At 36.7% G+C, this 20,575-nt stretch overlaps 2 protein-coding genes across 2 annotated transcripts; one reads left to right on the top strand and one right to left on the bottom strand.

Annotated features, from left to right (window-relative positions):
• Positions 1–768: 768 nt before the first annotated feature.
• LOC113718079 (F-box protein CPR1-like) lies at positions 769–1,595 on the top strand. Its single transcript, XM_027243000.1, has 2 exons — positions 769–1,461; positions 1,578–1,595. The coding sequence occupies exons 1-2, from the start codon at positions 769–771 to the stop codon at positions 1,593–1,595; spliced, it is 711 nt and encodes a 236-aa protein (XP_027098801.1).
• A 5,547-nt stretch (positions 1,596–7,142) lies between these two features.
• LOC140021143 (uncharacterized) lies at positions 7,143–7,678 on the bottom strand. The gene is made up of 2 exons (XM_072071913.1): positions 7,558–7,678; positions 7,143–7,513 (listed from the first exon to the last, which is right to left on the bottom strand). Exons 1-2 carry the CDS (start codon positions 7,676–7,678, stop codon positions 7,143–7,145), a joined length of 492 nt encoding a protein of 163 aa, XP_071928014.1.
• Between the last annotated feature and the right edge of the window lie 12,897 nt (positions 7,679–20,575).

Raw genomic sequence — 20,575 nt, 5'->3', positions numbered from 1 at the left:
AAAAGTCGTCGTTGGTTTAGAGGTTGGCTTTTGGCTACAACTTAAGTCAATCATGTATACATAAAATTCTAAACATGGCTGAATTTTCTTTTATTTGTCCGTAATTTCCAATTTGTAGTGTTTTCCTTACCTTAACTAAGGTAAGAAAACTAAGAGTTTGTTTATTAGGAGACTTGCATAAATAGATATTAATTTTTTTTAGGTAATGTTTGAAGAGTAAATCGAATATATACTGTCAGCATTGGATGAATGATAATTATACAAAATTTGAATTTGAAATTCAACTTTTGTACACATATTATGAATCTAACGATAACAGTATATACACTGTTAGTGTAGGAAAGATTAATCTATGTTTGAAATTAGTGCTCATAATTAAAAAAGATATCTACACCTAGATTACCTTCCAAATCATTTGCTTGCAAATGTACTTTTGAGGTTACCATTTGATTCTCTGCTACAACCCAGGCGCGTTTCAAAATCATGTCGTGCTTTAATTGATAGCTCAAATTTCATCAAAATACATCTCAATAAAGCCTACCAAGAAGCAAATTTCCCCAGTGGGATCAAAATTATTGGCCTGAACCAGAACAACTTTTACAATTTAGTTTTGGATCTTGAAGCTGATAGCTCTAGTATTACTGCAAGTGCCAAACAGCTCAACTGCCCTTCGGATTACTCTCGAAGCGAAGTTTGTTTGAAAGGCTCTTGCAATGGACTTCTTTGTCTGATGTATCCAGACACAGACAAAATTATTTTGTGGAACCCATGGATTCAAAAGTCTTGGGAATTACCCTCTTCCCAATTGAATATCACACCCGTGGTAGAGCTATTTTTCATCTTGGATTCGGGTATGACCATGTGAATGATGAGTACAAAGTTTTGAATAGGATTAGGTTTTCAGATCTATGTGATAGAGATCAATCGAGTTGGTATGATGAAGTCTACATTTATAGCTCAAAGCAGAACTCATGGAGAAGGATGAAGCATTTTCCATTTAAACTGTCGAACTACCACTATTATTGTGCCCTAGATTGTGTCCTTGCTGATGGTGCATTACACTGGTTCATGAGGGAAAGGCGATTGAATGGCGTTATCTACATCATTTCCTTTGATCTTAGCAATGAAGAATTTCAGAAAATGCCTTGTCCAATGATACCATGGCCTCTAGGTTATTTTCAGCATAACTTGAAGGTCTTGAATGGATCCCTTTGTTTAATATTGTACTATGACGTAGGTGGAGGATTTGGTGCTGATATCTGGGTGATGGAAGATTATGGAGTGGAAAAATCTTGGACCAAGTTAACTTCAGTTACAATGCCTGGTTGGACATTTTGGAGCTTGACGCCTCTAGCTTTATCAAAGAACAAGAGGCAATTACTTTTGCAGATTGATGGAGTAAAGCTTGTTCTTCATGATCTTGAAGCAAAACGTATTAGTGATTTAGCCACTAGAGGTGATGTAAGTTTTGTTCAATCATCATGTAGATGTATCGGACGCCTTGTTAGGCCATTTGGAACAGATTAGATTTTCAGAATGAGCTGTTTCTTTTGCTTTTATACCTGATGTATTCTCAGTTGAAGTTTTGTTGTTGATGAAAACTGTGGTTTCTAAAACATGAAAGGAAACTAGTTTCTTTGGATGGTGTTGTTGTATTTAGGTACCTCTAAGTTTACAGTTCAAAATCAACAAATCTTGATGTTCCATAGCACTTGCGCTGACAAGATTTGCTAGATTTACTTCCTTACACTTTTCCTGACAAAATTGCACAGGTCTATAATCCTTTTAGTTTGACTATAATAACAAAAAATGCAGAAAAATAGAAAGGTGAAATTTGCATGGTGTGTTTGGTCAAGAAAACTAACTACAGCTACAGCTCCAGTAGTGTTGAAAACCACCTAGCAATTGTAATGCATATCAAGAATGCAATTGCTAATGAAAACCAAATAATCAGCAAGCATGTCACAAGTTACCTGTCACTCGTTCAGTTTTAATACCTAAAGTTTTAACAAAAATAAATTCGGTCCTAATGTTTGGCACTAGGTGCAATTTGACACGGAAGTGGTACGAAGAAGTTGTTTCACGAACGATTCCCAAAAATAACAGAGGAGTGATTCACGATCAACTTTCGGAAAGATTTGAAAGAACCTTGTTTGTTTCTCAAGAAGCTTGAGAGAAATTTAGTAAAAACCTAGATAACTTGATAAAAGTTGATAAAAATCAAATAACAATAGCCCTAGTATGCCTATATATAGGTAACAAATTCTAATTGAAAAAGGAAACGAATTACAACTGAAAATGGAAAAACAAAGCACAAAACGACCCATCCGCGATAATGTCTGGCACCAGTGATGATGCTGGTCTTCACGCTGGAAATTTTCTGAAGTTCATCAATAGGATGTCCAGTGTCAGTCATGAGGCCAAACTTGGCGTTAGATTTCCTCTTAAGTCTGTCTCGCATCGCTCAGCCATGCCTTCCTTTGTTCAGTTCCTCTTGTCCAAGAAGTCATGTGCAACATGCTCTACATTAGTCTTTTCCATTTAAGAAGACCTTGCCCTCGAGTTGTCTTGGAAATCTAGATATAAAGGCTGCTCTGAAGGGGGATAGAAATAAAGGCCTGAGACATTAAATGTACGTGAAATACCCATACAACTTAGCAAATCAACTACATAAGCATTAGGATTGATTCGTTGAAGAATCTTGTAACGTCCATGCTTCATTGGTTGTAGCTTGTGATATTTGCCAATAGAAAACCTCTCCTTATGCAGAAGAGCTGTCACCTCATTACCTGCTTCAAATGCTATAGCATGACAATGTTTACCTGCAGAAGCTTTGAGTTTAGCATTAGTTGCCTCCAATTTCACTTTCACCTCTACTTGTATAGCTTGCGAATCCTTAACCATATTCCTCATGGCAATGCTATAACTTGAAACATTTAGAAGCTGCACCTAATCTAATGCATGTCTAGGAGGTTGAACATATATAATAGAGAATAGAAACCAACCTTTAGAAGCTGCACCAAATCTAATGCATGTCTAGGAGGTTGAACATATATAATAGAGAATAGAAACCAACCAATGGAGCCATCAATTGCGCTATTAAAAGCAAACTCAGCCTAGGAAAGAGCATGATCCCAATATTTAGGTCGCTCTCCACATATGCAATGCACCGAATTCCTTAAAAAATCAATTGGCAACTTCTTTTTGACCATCTATTTTAGGCTGAACAGTGCTGCTAAAGTTCAACGATGTGACAGCCCCACCTCTCCCTAAGGCGAACCAAAGGGTTCGGCAGACCGCCTGCCCAGTTCTCGCCGGGATTCAGTCGATCACTTCAAGCAACCATTGGAATAAAACCATAGGAATAACATAACAACAATCCAAAACTTAAGCGAAACATATGTACATTACTATCTCAAAAGGAAGTACAAACGTCGAATATGCAAAGGTTCTCAATTCACCAAACAACCAGCCCGTGCCAAGTACTAGGGCGAGAACCATTACAAAACCAAAGAACTAGACCAAGCTAGACTATACAGAGCTCTTGTCCTTGCTCGCCTTCCCCTGTTAAGGAAAACAAACTAAAGGGGTGAGCTAAAAGTTCAGTGAGGTTCCGAACACATAATCAAACAATCAATCCAATACATTAAACATAGAGTATCAACAATTCAAGAAACATTTATAAAGGAAAGCAATAATAACACATTCATTAAAAGGATACGGGCTCACAGGGAGCCATTCGTTCGTTCGTTCATTCGTTCTCCTATCATTTCCCCTTATCCCTCCAATCATTTAAAAATGCATTTTTGTATGTAAAACCCTCGTTCGTTCTTTCATTTCATTCACCCCCTTCCTGGACGTATGTTTATTTTTTGGAAGGCGTTCTGGAATTTTTTCATGATACAATTGGCCCATCAAGAATTTGAAATCTGTCCAAAAAAAAAAAGATTTCTTTCCGATGGTGTAGTAGAGAATTAAATTTAGGTTACAATTTGTTTTGTACAATGCGGAGTCAAGACTTATAAACAGTGGGGGATAACATTGTACACATAAAATGATGTCATTATTATAAAAAATTAAATAAAGATTATTTTTATTATGAGTCTTTTTTTTTTGTAGTGTAAAGGTATTGAAATCATTTCCTATTCAAGTAGTAATTAATTTTGTGATTTATTAACTTTGAAATATTTGTACCATAGGAGAGATATCTAAAATAAATTGATTGCTAAGGGAGATAATGTGCCGGAAATGAGAACTTCTCATAATATGGAGGGTAATGTTAAAAAAAAGAGTATTTTTCAAAACTTTGGTTGGGGGGGGGGGGGGAGGAGAGAGAGGCATATATAAGTAAAAACTAACATTGTTCAAAAGTTTCAAAACTATTCTCTAAAATTCAAAAGTTGAGGGGAGGCAATTGTCCACCCTAAACACCACGTGGCTCTACCACTAGTTTTGTAATTAATCTTTTAATTTTGTGACCTGTGTGTTAATGTTGTTAAAACCCTAAATTTGGGTTCTAATACTTCTTTTGTGGCTGTTTTGTATCTCAAGCCTATTTCATCACGTTTAGAAATGACAATTCTGGAGTATTGATCATCTACCCTGCTTTACTAATTATTAAGAATTTTACTACCACATAGTGAGATGACTACAAGAGCTGCAGCAAATAAAGGCCATATTGTTTAGAATTACTATTCATCTCCACTGTGTCTAATTTCTATTAAGTGCATCTATTCTTTTGTGCTAGGTTATAACAGCAAAAAATTCACTAAATGCCCAAAAATTCATTAAAGTATGATTTTTATTTATTAAAAAAATACCATTAACTAAAGCTCCTTATAGCATTAGCGTTATTCTTGTAGTTATCAATTAAAATGACAGGTTATATACATTACTTTTTTTTTTTTGAACAACTGTTGTCAAATTACTTCTCGGCACGTACATATATTATATTGACTTTCAACAAATTATCAAAGATAAAAACATAATTTTTCAAAAATTCAGTGCCTAAAAACAATAGTCTACTTCAATCAGCAGGGACACATTTAACAAATTATTAGAGTAAGAGCACAATTCTTAAAATTCTTTATACCTACAATTGGATCTATCCTTTGGCCAATTGTTTTTTTCCTACTCTTGGTTGACATTGTTTGGTTGAAAACATGAAAATTTTTATGGATCGAATTTCATTATCAAACTTAGAGAAGAAGGTTGAATTCAGAGACCTAACTGATAAAAAAAGATTAATTAACGAGTAAGAAAAACCATGTTCTTTATGTACTCAACATAGCAACAATGAGTTAAATAGTTTACAGCTAATGTTAATGATATTCACCGTTGACCTATCTAAGCTATTTTTGGCAGTATAGGCTCTTTATTTTGAAAATAGCTAACCAAATGATTGAAGAAATTACTTATATAAGAAATCTTAGCACATCTTATTTCCGTTTCTTTTCCTTGAAGTTCATGTTCTGGAGTTGACTTAGACCAAGTCTTGGCCTCAGAAAACGAAAAATCAATTGGAAACTGCATACATAGTATATACAATGCTATAAAGTCACATCTATCAAGGCTTAAATTTTCAATATCAATTTGTTTTAGCAAATTGAGAAAAGAAACTTCTCCATAATTTTCATCAAAATTTATCGTCTAGAGTAAATTTGTTCTGCCAGAATACGTCACTCGAGTCCTGCATCCAATAATCACAGCAATGTCAGATTACATTTCAAATCATTTGCTTGCAAATGTACTTTTGAGGTTACCATTTGATTCTCTGCTACAATCCAGGCGCGTTTCAAAATCATGGCGTGCTTTAATTGATAGCTCAGATTTCATCAAAATACGTCTCAATAAAACCTACCAAGAAGCAAATTCCCCCAGTGGGATCAAAATTATTGGCCTGAACTAGAACAACTTTTACTCTTTAGTTTTGGATCTTGAAGCTGATAGCTCCAGTACTACCGCAAGTGCCAAACCGCTCAACTACCCTTTGGATTACTCTAGAAGCGAAGTTTGTTTGAAAGGCTCTTGCAATGGACTTCTTTGTCTGATGTATCCAGACACAGACAAATTTTTTTTGTGGAACCCATGGATTCAAAGATCTTGGGAATTACCCTCTTTCCCAATTGAATATCACACCCGTGGTAGAGCTCTTTTTCATCTTGGATTCGGGTATGACCGTGTGAATGATGAGTACAAAGTGTTGAATAGGATTAGGTTTCAGATCTATGTGATAGAGATCAATTGAGTTGGTATGATGATGTCTACATTTATAGCTCAAAGCAGAACTCATGGAGAAGGATGAAGCATTTTCCATTTAAATAGTCGACCTACCACTGTTACTATGCCCCAGATTGTGTCCTTGCTAATGGTGCATTACACTGGTTAATGAGGGAAATGCGATCGAATGGTGTTATCTACATCATTTCCTTTGATCTTAGCAGCGAAGAATTTCAGAAAATGCCTTGTCCAATGATTCCATGGCCTCTAGGTTATTTTCAGCATAACTTGAAGGTCTTGAACGGATCCCTTTGTTTAGTATTGTACCATGATGTGGGTAGAGGATTTGGTGCTGATATTTGGGTAATGGAAGATTATGGAGTGGACAAATCTTGGACCAAGTTAACTTCAGTTACAAACTTACAATGCCTGGATGGACATTTTGGAGCTTGATGCCTCTAGCCTTATCAAAGAACAAGAGGTAGTTGCTTTTACAGATTGATGGAGTCAAGCTTGTTCTTCATGATCTTGAAACAAAATGTATTAGTGATTTAGCAACTAGAGGTGATGTAAGTTTTGTTCAATCATCATGTACATGTATTGGAAGCATTGTTAGGCCTTTTGGAACAGATTAGAATTTCAGAATGAGCTGCTCTTTTTCGCTTTTATGCATGATGTATTCTCAGTTGAAGTTTTGTTGTTGATGAAAACTGTGGTTTCTAAAACATGAAAGAAGACTAGTTTGTTTGGATGGCATTGTTGTATTTAGGTACCTCTAAGTTTGAAATTCAAAATTCAACAAATCTTGATGTTCCGTAGCACTTGTGCCGACAAGATTTACGAGATTTACATCCTTGCACTTTTCCTGACAAAATTGCACAGATCTATAATCCTTTTTTTAATAGAAAAGTGCCAAAATTTTATTAATCTGAGATAATATCTACAGTAAGTGCAGTAACAATAAAATTTGGAGGGAAGTCCCTCCACATACAATCATTAGAAATAGAACAGGCATATTCAGCAAAACAATGTGCAACATTGTTCAACTTTCTAGGCACCCATGATGCTTCACAGGTTGCAAAGCTTTGTATATATATGAGAATATCATCTACAAGCATTCCACAAGCTGATGCATCCGTCTCCGTACTTTGAATCATTTTAATAACTTTTTGACAATCACCTTTAAGAATAATCATGTGCAAATGTAGGTCCAACAACAACTTGACCGTAGCCTCTGCAGCATAAGATTTAATAACCTCTGGAGCAAAAATTCCTGAAGTTTGCTTTGCTAATCCTGTCACGAATTACCCTTAGCATCTCTAATAACAACTCCAATACCTGATATGTCACCACAAGCAAAGACAGCCTCATCAAAGTTATCTTTAACATAACTCGTGGGAGGTCTCTTCCATTGGGACAAAATGGATTGTTGAATTGCAGATGTATGCTTAGTAGTCATGGGATTCCTGTTTGCCTCCGAGAATTGATTCAATAAACATAACGAGAAGGATACCAACTGAGTGGGTCCTTGTAAGATCCATCAAATATAGCCCCGTTGTGATTATTCCATAAATTCCAGATTATAACAGCAACTAATTTCATTTCTTCCTTCTTCAACTTTATAAGGAGATTTGACAATCAAGATACCACATTATGAGCTGAATTTAACATGGTTTTACTAGATAAAAAACTCAATGACCATGATTGAATAGCCACTGGACACATTAAAAAAAGATCATTCATATCATCAGTTGGAGATTGACACAGGGCGCAAGAGGGATCCAGCAAAACCTTTCGACAGTTAAGTTTGGCATCCGTAGGAAGAATATCATTGCAAACCCGCCACAAAATAATCTTGATCTTACCTGGCAAAGTTAAGTTCCATAACCGTTTCCAGATTCCTTTTGTCATTCCATTGCTCCTAGAAGCTATGTTTTGCCAATTACCGGATTGTTGCTTGATTAAATGGTAAGCACTTCGAACACTGAAAAATTCATTTTTTGTAAAGTGCCATATGAGTTTATCTTGATTATGAGCATCACCAATTGGAATACTCTTAATCAATTCTATCTCATCTGGCCAGAATAACTCGTGTAACAGATCTTGTTTCCAAGTTCTTTATGACAGCCCCACCTTCCCCTAGGGGGTACCCTAAGGGTTAGCGGACTGCCTACCCAACTCTCGCCAGGACTACTAAGCTAAACCCACGGTTGTCAAATCATATAGTGCAATTGTACGTCGAGTATATGCTTCCACGAGCATGAAATAATTCCAATCAAGCACAAGTAAACTTTATATAACATTAGAGAATGTACAAGACCAACCAAACATACCATATAGACATGATTAAACACTTTTATATACACACGTTGGTATGATTACAAATTAAAAGGAAACATTGGAACGAAATACATTTAGGGTTTCCAACTACCGAGGAGCTATACAAAAGAACAAAAGAATATCTAAATAGCTCAACTCGCTTCTCAAAATCATGGTTCCAAAAGTTGTTCCTGTAAGGAAAACAAAGACAATGAGGGTGAGCTTACGCCCAATGAAGTACCAACAAGTCACACATTCAAGACTCACAAGTATATTCATGCTCAGTTATACATGGCCATTAAACACAGAAGAAAATACCCTACAATGAAACCAGAAGTAAAAGGATACAATCGGCTCTCAAGAGCCAATTCCCCATTTGCAGTACTTGATCTCAACTCGTTAACACTCCGTCAATGTTCGAAGACACGAACAAGACCGTAGATCCCACTTTACACCAAACCTTCCACCAAACATCCCCCTTACCGGGCCCAAATACCACACAGAAGAAGAGAGGGTAATACTCGAGTATACCACAAAGTCAAGGAGATAACACTCCATTCGACTAACAGTAAACCCATGGTTCGTTATCTTATCGACCAGGCCCTTGCCGACTCAACCCGATTAACGACCAATGAGGTTTGAGCTCAGATATCACAATAAAGTCATTGGACTCAGCCCCAAACGATATCAAACCATGCACAGGTAACGAATTCACAAGTATACAGTATACAGTCACACAAATAAGAGAACGAGAGTGATAAAGTACACTCTCGTCTCGTGCACAGAGTTCACAGTCATTCAATCCAAAGATTCAAGTATAAACAACCATTTAAGCATTAAATCATGCAATGGTACACTCACCAATTCAAACAACGCAAGTTCACAAGTTTCCGTCTGACGTATGCCTCGGATCACCGGCACGCCCTATAACAATCAAGAAAACACAATTGAGACTCGAACACAAGTCGAATACCTCTTAAATAAACTACTAAGACAAAACCAAATATAGTTTGGAATGGAAAATACATAACATTTAAGGCTAAAAGTATAAACAACCACAAAGCCTTTCATTTCTACCCAACCTCAACCTAAACTCAAAGGAACCCAATATCCTCAACATTTGGACAGCATTTTCCCTTAAATTTCACATTTTCCATCCTACAAACAACCATTTAAATTCATCCAAAACAACCACAAGTACAATACAAATCATAGGCTATTCAACACACCTCATTAGGGTTACAATACCCTTCAATCTTAACCAAATAAGAGCTCAACAACCAACCATAGTAAAGCCCTAATTAGAAGCCCTAAAACTGAAATTTTCTGCACAAGCTGAAATTTTCTGCAAACAACCACAACCAACACACAAAAGCTCCATTTTACACAATATAAAGCTATCATTCCATGGCCAACCATAATCATCATATGAAAGCAGAAAAATCACCAATAAAATCTGAAATTTATCTAACTCCACTTTAATCCAGGAAATCTTCCATAAAACAACCTATTTAGCCACTACAAGTCACTAATTTACCATTATTACAACCAAAGAAGGAGTTTCTAAGCAAAGTACCTTGAAACTTCAAGAAAGGTAGTAGCTTAGGGTTTCCTCTTCCAAAACAACTCCACCAATGCCTTTAAGCTTCCTTAGCAAGTCACTTTTATGGAGGAATTTGCAAATTAATTGGTTGAAACTCAAGATTTGGACAAGAAATTGAAGTTACAAGATGAAGTCCTCTCTCTTTTCTTCTCTCAAAGGGTTTGGCCAAGCGGAGATAAAAATGAAGAAAGCTTGGGTCAAAATTGATGTTTTAGTAAATATAAAGAAAGGTGGTCAAAGTCCAACTTCGAATAGTAATGAGACACGTGGCACCTGTAGACACCAAATTTTGAATAATTTGTATGTGGCATTTACTTCATGATTTTTATTTTAAATCGCTTGCATTTAGTTCATTGTTGTGTGTTTTGCATTTTTAGTTGTTATTTTTATTTTAGTTTTATTCATTTTGCCCTTTTAGTTTGTCTATTCATTTATTTTGTTTTGTCATTTCAGGTTTTTAATCACTTTTAAGTTTTAGATTTGAGTTTTTAGTTTTTTTTTAGTTTTTTTTTAGTTTTAGTTTTTAAGTTTATAGAGTTTTAGAAAGAAAAGAAAAATCATTTTAGTCATTTTTGTTTTTATTCAATGCTTTCTTGAAAGAAAAATGAAAATGAAAAATCATAAAAAATGAAAAAAAAAGAAAAGGGAAAAAAAAAGGAAAAAAAAAAAGGGGAAAATTTGTTCACAAAAATATGTTTATTTCTTTAAATTCAATCTTTGGGCACATTAGTTATTTTTATTAAGTTATTTTGAGAAAAAGAAAATGATGAAAAAAATGAAAAATTGGAAAATTTAAAAATGGCCATTTTTGTTTAGTTTTTTTTGTTTTGTTTAAAATTATTTTTGTTTTGTTATTATCATTATTACCGGGTTTGTGTAATTTTGTTATTATTATTATTTATATTTTATTATTTATATTTTCTGTAATCTTCAAGTTGTTTTCTTTAAAAAAAAAAAAAAAAACGCTTGCGGCAGGCAGGCTGCATTTTTTTTTGCAGCTTGCCAAGGACACTTCGTACGTGCCATTGAAGGGCAGGATGAAGGCAGAGGCTGGCCTTCATCCTGACCATTCAGTGGAGGGTTTAAGGGCCTTGGAGTCCATATAAAAGCAAAAGGAAAAAGCCAGCCGCAAGGAGGAGATTTTTTTTGGAGAAGAAATTGACGAAAAAAAGCCACGGCAAAAGAAAGAGGAGAACGGGGCAAAAGAGAGAGGAAAAATCTGAACCAGAGTTCAACGGAGAGGCTCACGTTTGACTGCAGAGTGTTTGAGAGAAGAACAGAGAGCGAGAGAGTAAGAATTTTGGGGAGATTAAGGGGGATACTAACTGATAAAGGTTGGAACTGCTAGGATATTGAGAGGCGAAGTCGACGGAAAACGGGAAAAACCAGCAAAGGGAATTAAGGAGACAGGCGGCGGAAGAAGCTATCGAAGCAGGAAGAAAGACCAAAGCTTTCACTTTCTTTCCATCGATCAAAAACTTCAGGTATCTTCCTACAACTGATTTCTTTAGCCTCCCCAGTTTTAGCTTCTCCAATTTCCTTCGTGACTGAGTTGGACTTTTGCTTTTAGTTCTCTGTTTCGATGGTTTGTTGTTGTTGTCTCTATCTGCTTCAATCTGGCATACGGAGTGTATATCTCCAAGCTTTGTTAGGCCGTGAGTTAGAACTCTAGAGTTTTGTAGTTTTGTTGATTCATTAGGCTTATTACATCGGATAAAAACTGCTGAAAATGTCAAAAATTGGAGTCTTTTGTTTCGGATTCTCAGGGGGGGGAAAGGCAGCAACTGTAGTTATGGTTTCATATCATGATTTGGTTGTTTTGATTCAAAGTGATTTGAGTGGGGTTTTATGGAACCAGTAGACAGGCTTACACGTTTTGAGTTCATGCCCATGGTAGATTTCCTGCGCATATGAAAGCTAAAACCTTTGCAGAAATGAACCCATGAATGAGTCCAAACTTGCTAGTTATCATAATTTTCTTTGCTTGCATGATAGTGTCGCGTGAGACTGCTAAATGGTAAAGTTTCAGAATTTTTTGCTAAGGCCGCATGGTTTTTCTTCTGATCTGTGCGTCAACATCTGAAGTTTTATGGGAAAGGTAGAAAAATTGTCTGCATGAGTGTTATTTTTCCTCTGCTGCAACTTCACATTTAGTCACCTTATAAACCCACTGGTGCTTGTAGTTTTTTCTGATGCATATAAAGGCCTGCACTTTTCTTTCATTTCGTTTGTTGATTGAGCAACTCAGGTTTCCAGCCTTAGTTTGCAAGCATGATAAGCTTAATAGGAATTTGAGTTTGGGTTTGTGGTTTGAGATGTTTGAGTGCATCTTGTCATGCAAAATGCTGAAGTTCAAGAACACTGCTTGTTGAAGTTTAAAAGTTTCCTGTATGCCTGAATAAAGTTGTCAAGTCTTTCTGTTTGTTTGGTCTGAATGAAGTTTATTGGAGTTGAAAACATCTAATCAAAGCTGTTTTTGAATCGAAAATCTAAGTTGAAAGCAAAGTGCAGCAGTTTTTATTTTCGGTTGTTGAAGCTTAATTAAATCAGTCGCATAAGCTGCTTGTTTTCGTTCATTGCATGAAACTTAGCATGAAAATCCTCCAAGAGTCCCATTGTTCATAGGTGTTTAGCCATGTTGGATTGGAGTAATTTCAAGGCTGTTGTACGCATTTGCTTTGCTGAAATGCATAACTTTGCACATGAAAATTTGCAGCAGAACCAAAAAAAGTTGTCGCATTCTCTTTGCTGTTTCCTTACCTGCATTGGCTCCCTAAAGTGTCGGCCATTCAGTTTGTTAGTTAACCTTGTTTGCAAAAAGAAGATTTGGAAGATTGGTTTGGGTTTACATGTTTGGGTTTTGGAGCATTTGAACCATGACCAGACAATTGCTAAAAAGGAATGAACTAGAATTCTGCCAAGCCATCTTCTAACATCTTGAACAATTTCCCTGCTATGTTTTTGCTTTGCTTGGATGTTGAAATCATGTTGCATGTTGCTGGGATAAGGGTTTTGGACGTCTTGGTTGAAATGTTTTGATCAAACTTGTGCTGAAGTTGGAGTTTGCTTGCAAAAAGTGTAACCTGCGGAAATATTTCTTGATTGCAGAAACACTTCTTCATTGCAGAACCTGTTTCACGTTCTTGCATGTTTTGCATGAAAAAAGCTTTTCAAAATTTGCATTTTGACCCCCCAAGTTTCCCCTAGACTCACTACGGCCCAAATAATTAGAAAATTAGTCAATTGGGTCCCTGTAATTTTTTTCAGCAATGCTATAAAGACCCAATTAGGTTCCATTTCTTGCAATTAGGCCCTAAAATGTTTTTGAACCATTCCTCCACCTTTTCTTTGCCTTCGAACCTTTGAAGTTCTTAAAAGTGCTTGATTGAGTTTGAATGCTTGGGTAGTGTTCACAATTGAGTCTTTGGTAGCTTCAACTTCGCAACTCGATTGTTCATTTGCTTTCATTTGTTTGGGTGATACTTAGAGCATGAATTTGTGAAACTTATGTTTAAATGAGCTTATGTTTGCCCGTTTTCCTTAACTTTCCTAAGTAAATTTGCTGCTTAACTTTTTTTTTTTCTTGCTTTTGGACCTTTAAAGTTCTTAAAACGTTTTAATTGGTTTTGGTTTGATTGTTTGATGGTTGTTTTTGGATCCTAAAATGCAAGTGAAACCACTCATTGATCCGTATTTGATCTTAGGCATTTAAGTGCTTCTAATTGTTCAATTCCATGTTTATGTGTTGGATTGCTTGACCCTTGTTTTGTTTTGGACTTTTAAAGTTCTTAAATGTTCGATTGACTCGAGTGTTTGGGTAAGGGATATGTTTGAGTCCTTAATAGATGCTTCACTTGGAAATCGAATAGGCCATGCCTTCTCCTTGATCTTTAAAGTACCATTGACTACATTTAAGTTGTGATGGAGGAAATTTTTTATGATTTGATGAATGCCATTTGGATTATTTATATTATATCATTAAAGTGGTGCCTTAACCTTTTGTTTTGATGGTCTTAGCTTAAGCCGTCTTTTTGTTATATTCTACTATTTGAGGTACCTTGACCTTTTTTATTATTTTGGAGGGTAAGTTAGTAATTTCACTACGTTAGGGCGTCACTTCAAGGGAGGTACACTCTATCCCCCATTTTGCACTTCATTTGACTCTATGTGCTCCTACGTGTTATGTGAAATTGCATGCCTACTCCGCTTACCTCCTTGCATGCATTTACTGGCTTTTACTTTTATTTAAGATAGGGCTCGGAGAGCCTCTGGTCCATTTCCCCTTCCCCTTTATGCTTTTATGGGGTATGTGTACACCTCTTGGCTTGTAATAGATAGGGCTCGGAGAGCATCTGGTCCATTTCCCCTTTCCCTTTATGCTTTCATGGGGTATGTGTACACCTCTTGGCTTGTAATAGATAGGGCTCGGAGAGCATCTGGTCCACTTCCCTTTCCCCCTGGTTGCTTGCTTTTGTTGTTACATGTTAAATTGCTTTAGTAGGCTCTTGCATCTAGTCGAGCATGCTAAGTGCTACGTGCTACGTGTTTACGAGCGTTTTGGCATGTCTACTTGCTTTCATAACCATGAATGAATGGAATGGATGAATGTACGTTTCCGCTAGTCCAACGCTAGTCGGAATTCATAGATGGGCTAGTCCAACGCTAGACCCAATAGGATTTTTCCTTGGGTTTTCATTAATGCATTATTTGCCTGTTCACTACATATCATGCATTTTTTCTTAGTTTTATCATCTGGCATGCTCCTCGATTCCCCTTTCCCGTCACTTTAGGTTTTGCATCCCATACTAGCTATAGGGTTCATTTTGCTTGAGTGTTCCCCTTCCGATAAGGGAAACGAGCGAGTGTGGCTACTCGATAGCCTTAGCACGCTAGTTTTGCCTTCCAATCAAAGGGAAAATCAAGTCACGATTTAGGTCTCCCCGTACCCAATATGCATGAATTCCCTAGGCTCATGCATTCTCAATCCACCCTATCATTACACTTTCACTTTTGTCTCATCTGCACACATGCACCTTTTTATCACCTTCACTTGCACACGAACACTTTTTTTTGTCTCCACTAGCACACGAACCCTTTTATCTTCACTTGCACACGAACATTTTATCTTCACTCGCACACGAGTACTTTCATCTGCATTTGCACACCTTCACTCTTATCTTATTACTTTTATCGTTCCTCTCACTTCACAAACTCACACTTTCACATGGCATGCATTCCACTCATTTTTCACGTCATTTAGGTTTAGGTGTGACCTCTCCAAAAGGATCATTGTTGGGCTTCACAATTAATGTGATTGGCATCACTCAACCTTTGAAGAGAAATTTCCCCCATGTCCCCCTAGGTCTAGGTTTTTGCATTCATATAGACATATCCAAACACGCGATGCATACCTTGGGTAGAAAAAATTAGGAAAAATTGGTTTAAGTCACGCAACTAGCCTTGGCTAGGTCGAAGGGGTGCCTTGGATTTTTATCCTTGCCTTCCCCTTCGTCAAATGTGACCCCCGATCCCTCTTTTGGTTACGTAGACCCAAAAGTTCTCTAAAAGGGTTTATTTACTTTTTTCATTCAAAAACAAAAATCATTTTTGGGTGACTTGGTACACCCTAACTCTATACCAAGTGGCGACTCCATTTTTTATACAAAAAACCCTTTTTGAACTTTATATGGCCAAACCGTCGCTTTATCAAGTCCCATGGCCTTTATTTTCATTTTGCACACGTTCACACCACACTACACACACCACACAACACACAATTCAACTCGAATCGAAAAGTGGGGCGCGACAGCACCTTTTATGTTTAAACCTATCTTCTTGTCTCTCCATGGTTAATCCATCTAGGTAACCTCTAATTATCTCCTAACACCTAGTAACTTAATCTTTTTATGTAAAACTTAACCTAATTGACCGAATTAATCGCACTTAACGCACTAGCGGGTCCCACGTCCAATATACACTTCTAAGATCTCATGAACTAACTTATACTAGAAAAATGATTTAAAAACTATATTTACTTATAAAAATATCTATAAAATTAATATAATAAGAAAAATATAGAAAACGTGTGCAAAGAAATAAAATAATGCCTAGAAATTAAGAAAATTTTCGTGTTCTCACATTCTTCTATTGCTGTCAATCAAGTAATCTACCATAGTATCTTCAGGCAGCCTATCCAAATGAGATACAATATTAAAAGTTGTAGGCTAAGGTAGCCATCGATCTTTCCAAATTTGGATACCTCTTCCATTACCAACCCTCCATCTGCTTCATGCGACCAAATATTTACGTACTTCATATATCCCTCTCCAAGTAAATGAGGGTCGAGAATCTAATGTTGCCAAAAACAAATTAGAGTTTGGAAAATATTTGGCCGTAAAAATCCTTTTTGTTTGACTATAATAACAAAAAAACACAAAATGGAAAGGTGAAATTTGTCATAGTGTGTTTGGTCAAGAAAACTAACTACGGCTACAGCTCCAGTAGTGTTGAAAACCACATAGCAATTGTGGCGCATACAAAGAATGCAATTGCTGATGAAAACCAAATAATCAGCAAGCATGTCACAAGTTACCTAGCACTTGTTTAGTTTTAGTCCTTAATGTTTGGCACTTGTTCAATTTTAATACCTAAAGTTTTAACAAAATAAAGTTAGTCCTAATGTTTGGCACTAGGTATAATTTGACACGGAAGCGGTAGGAAGAAATTGTTTCATGAACGATTCCCAAAAATAACAAAGGAGTGATTCATGATCAACTTCTAGAAAGTTTTGAAAGAACCTTGTTTCTAAAGAACCTTGAGAGATATTTAGTAAAAACCAAGATAACTTGATAAAAGTTAATAAAAATCAAATAATAATAGCCCTAGTATGCCTATCTATATAGGTAACAAAGTCTAATTGAAAAAGGAAATGACTTACTGCTGAAAATGGAAAAACAAAGCAAACAACCCATTCACAATAATCTCCGGCACCGGTGATGATGCTGGTCTTCAAGCTAGAAATTTTCTGAAGTTCATTAATAGGATGTCCGATGTCGGTCATGAGGCCGAACTTGGTGCTAGATTTCCTCTGAAGTTTGTCTCGCATCACTTAGCCATGCCTTTCTTAGTTCAGTTCCTCTTGTTCAAGAAGTCATGTGCAACACACTTTACATTAGTCTTTTCCATTTAAGAAGAACTCGCCCTCGAGTTGTCTTGGAAATCTAGAAATAAAGGCTGCTCCGAAGGGGGATAGAAAAAAAGGCCTGAGACAGTAAAGATACGTGAAATACGCATACAACTTAGCAAATCAACCACATAAGCATTAGGATTGATTTGTTGAAGAATCTTGTAATGCCCATGCTTCATTGGTTGTCCCTTATGATATTTGCCAATAGAAAACCTCTCCTTATGCAGAAAAACTATCACCTCATTACCTGCTTCAAATATTGTAGCATGACAATATCCACCTGCAGAAGCTTTCAATTTAGCATTAGTCGCCTCCAATTTTACTTTGCCTCTACTTGTATAGCTTGTGAATCCTTAACCATATTCCCCGCGGCAATGCTATAACTTGAAACATTTAGAAGTTGCACCAAATCCAATGCATGTCTAGAAGGTTGAACATATATAATAGAGAATAGAAACCTACCAATGGAGCCATCAATTGTGCTATTAAAAGAAAACTCAGCCTAGGAAAGAGCATGATCCCACTATTTAGGTCGCTCTCCACATATGCAATGCGCCAAATTCCTTAAAGATCAATTGGCAACTTCTGTTTGACCATCTATTTCAGGCTGAACAGTGCTACCAAAGTTTAACGAAATGTCAAACATCTTTCACAAAGTTAGTTAGAAATGGTCCGAAAACTTGGTATCATAGTCCGAATGTAATGGATTTAGGCACTCCAAACAAGTGAACAACTTAACAAAAGAACAAACAAGCAATGTGTGAAGCATCCAAAGTCTTACTGTATGGAATGAAGTTTACCATCTTTGAAAACCTGTCCACCACCACAAATACCAAATACATTTCCCTTTGAGTCTAAACAGTCCAAGCAAAATCCATGAACAAATCTTCCCATATGCCTTCAGGAACTGGTAAATGTGTATATAACCAAGTATTTTGTGATTGACCTTTTGCTACCTAACAAGTATAGCATTTACGAACAATCCCACATACACCCCTCTTTAATTGAGACCAATATAATATGCTTCAAGACTAGAGGTAGTTTTGTCAACACCTAAATGTCCACTAAGACCTCTATCATGCAAACACAAATTAACTTTTTACACAAATAAACAGGAAATGCAAAGATGATTACCTTTAAAGAGGTAACCGTCAAAGATATGAAAGTCATCCTGTGTTGTTTTGGTCTGACATGCGAGCTACACCTCCTTGAAGTCATCATCATCAACGTCGAGCTCCCGGAGAACTTCAAACCCGATGACCTTATGGCTCATGGTCACCATCGAGGTCGCTTGTCTACTCAAAGCATCCACCATCTTATTTTGTTACCTAGTCTTGTGCTTCATAATAAAGGAAAATCACTAAAGATACACTACCTAATAAATATGTATCTTGCTAATTTGCTTCTAATTGTTGATGTACTTCAAGGCTTGGTAATCAGTATATGGAACAAACTAATTCAAGATCAAGTAATGCTTCTAATGGCTCAAAGACTTCTAACGAACTTTACTTAACTTCTCACTAAAGAAATCCACCAGCCTCCTTTCTTGAGACAAGACAGCTCCAATCCCAACATCACATGCATCACACTCCACTATGAACAACTTCTGAAAACTTGAGAGAACTAGACACAGTGCAATGGTCAATTTCTTTTTAATTAACCTGAAACTCTGCTCCAACTTAGGACATCACTAAAAATTTCAGTCTTCATTCAATTCATCAAAGGGACCACAATAGAGCTAAAATTGTGGATAAAACATCTATAAAAGGTTGCTAGGTCATGGAAGCTATGAACATCTATCACAGTATGAGGAGTAGGCCATTTTTGAATAGCCTTCATTCTCCTTTCATCCACACGAATACCTTCCAAACTAACAACGAAGCCTAAAAAGACCAAGCTTGCTATCATGCAATCATATTTCTTCAAATTGATATATAATTTATTTTCCTGCAAAACATTCAGCACTTGGTTCAAATGCTCCTTTTTGTTAACACTATAAATTAATATATCATCAAAATACACAAGAAAAAATTTACCAATAAAAGGTTTCAAGACCTCATTCATCAATTACATGAATGTATAGGTGCATTGGATAGCCCAACCACACATACAAGCCCTTCTTGGTCATTAATATGATTTTCCATTCATCTCCTGGTCGGATGCATATCTAATGGTATCCACGCTTAGATCAATCTTGGCATATTCACGAGCTCTAGTGTTGATCTTGATCCCTATCTTTTGATGTTTACAAAACAAATGGATGATACTAATATTTCTTCAAGATATACTTTCAGTTTTGAAGTTGTTTGATTCCATGAACAAGTGCAATTGAAAGGGGACTAAGTATGCTGAAGCTGTCGGACGCTCAAATAGTCAGGATCGGACGTCTGAAAGGATGAAGAACATCAAGAAGGAAACTCTGTTGGACGCTCGTAAGGAAGCATCGGACGTCCTGAAGGATCGGACGCATGCTTCGGACGCACATCAATCTCATCGGACGTCCTAAAAATTCCACGAAGATTTGATAACTCTCTGGACGACGTTCGGACATAGAAGCTTGGACGATAAAATACCATCGGACGTCCGAACGACAACTTGGCTGATTTTCGGACGATGGGATCGGACGGTGACTAAGCCGTCGGACGTCCGACAGCCCCAACGGCTAGCTGACTCTTCATCTGCCTTCTATCCGTTGGAAGTATTAATGAAGCCCATTTTTGGCTCCCTTTAAATACAAACGATTCTGATTCAGATGGGAACTTTTGCACACTTTGTTTACAAGATTTCAAGAGATATTTTAGCTAGAAAATAGTCTCCAAAACTAGATTTGTAGTCTTAGTGGTGTGAGGTTCATTGTAAGCTTTTCATTTGTGAGTGAATCTTTCATGAGTGTAGCTCTGTGAGGGTTGTCCTGAGGGATAGTAAAACGTCATGGCTTGACCGAGTGGAGTTCGGGGCAAGGAGGAGGTGAACCTTCCTTTGTACACAAGAGTGATTATAATTCATCAACTTGAAGTAGCTTGTCTCAATTAATCTACAAGCTCAAGAGGAGTTGGGTAGTTAATTGGTTTGCAACTCTTTCCTTTTTATTTACTTATTGTTACGTTTATGATCTTTAATTTGTCTATCTCTTCTACTCACAAGCACTTGTGCTTTCTTATCAACTGCTCCATTGTGTGGTCGCCTAGAAAAGGGTTGTTTTCGGGACTTACAATTGGTATCAGAGCTTGGTCTCCTAGAGATTAAGC

This window comes from Coffea arabica, chromosome 11e (assembly GCF_036785885.1).
Source record: "Coffea arabica cultivar ET-39 chromosome 11e, Coffea Arabica ET-39 HiFi, whole genome shotgun sequence".
Lineage (NCBI taxonomy): Eukaryota > Viridiplantae > Streptophyta > Magnoliopsida > Gentianales > Rubiaceae > Coffea > Coffea arabica.
This window is presented reverse-complemented; position numbering and strand designations above follow the sequence as displayed.

What these genes read in the sequence shown, in the direction of transcription:
- LOC113718079 (XM_027243000.1), top strand. Translation starts at nt 769, where the DNA reads ATGGATTCAAAAGTCTTGGGAATTACCCTCTTCCCAATTGAATATCAC.
- LOC140021143 (XM_072071913.1), bottom strand. Translation starts at nt 7,678, where the DNA reads ATGACTACTAAGCATACATCTGCAATTCAACAATCCATTTTGTCCCAA. An exon ending in TGCTTGTGGTGACATATCAG is followed by an intron (nt 7,514 to 7,557) that starts GTATTGGAGTTG and finishes AATTCGTGACAG; the next exon opens with GATTAGCAAAGCAAACTTCA.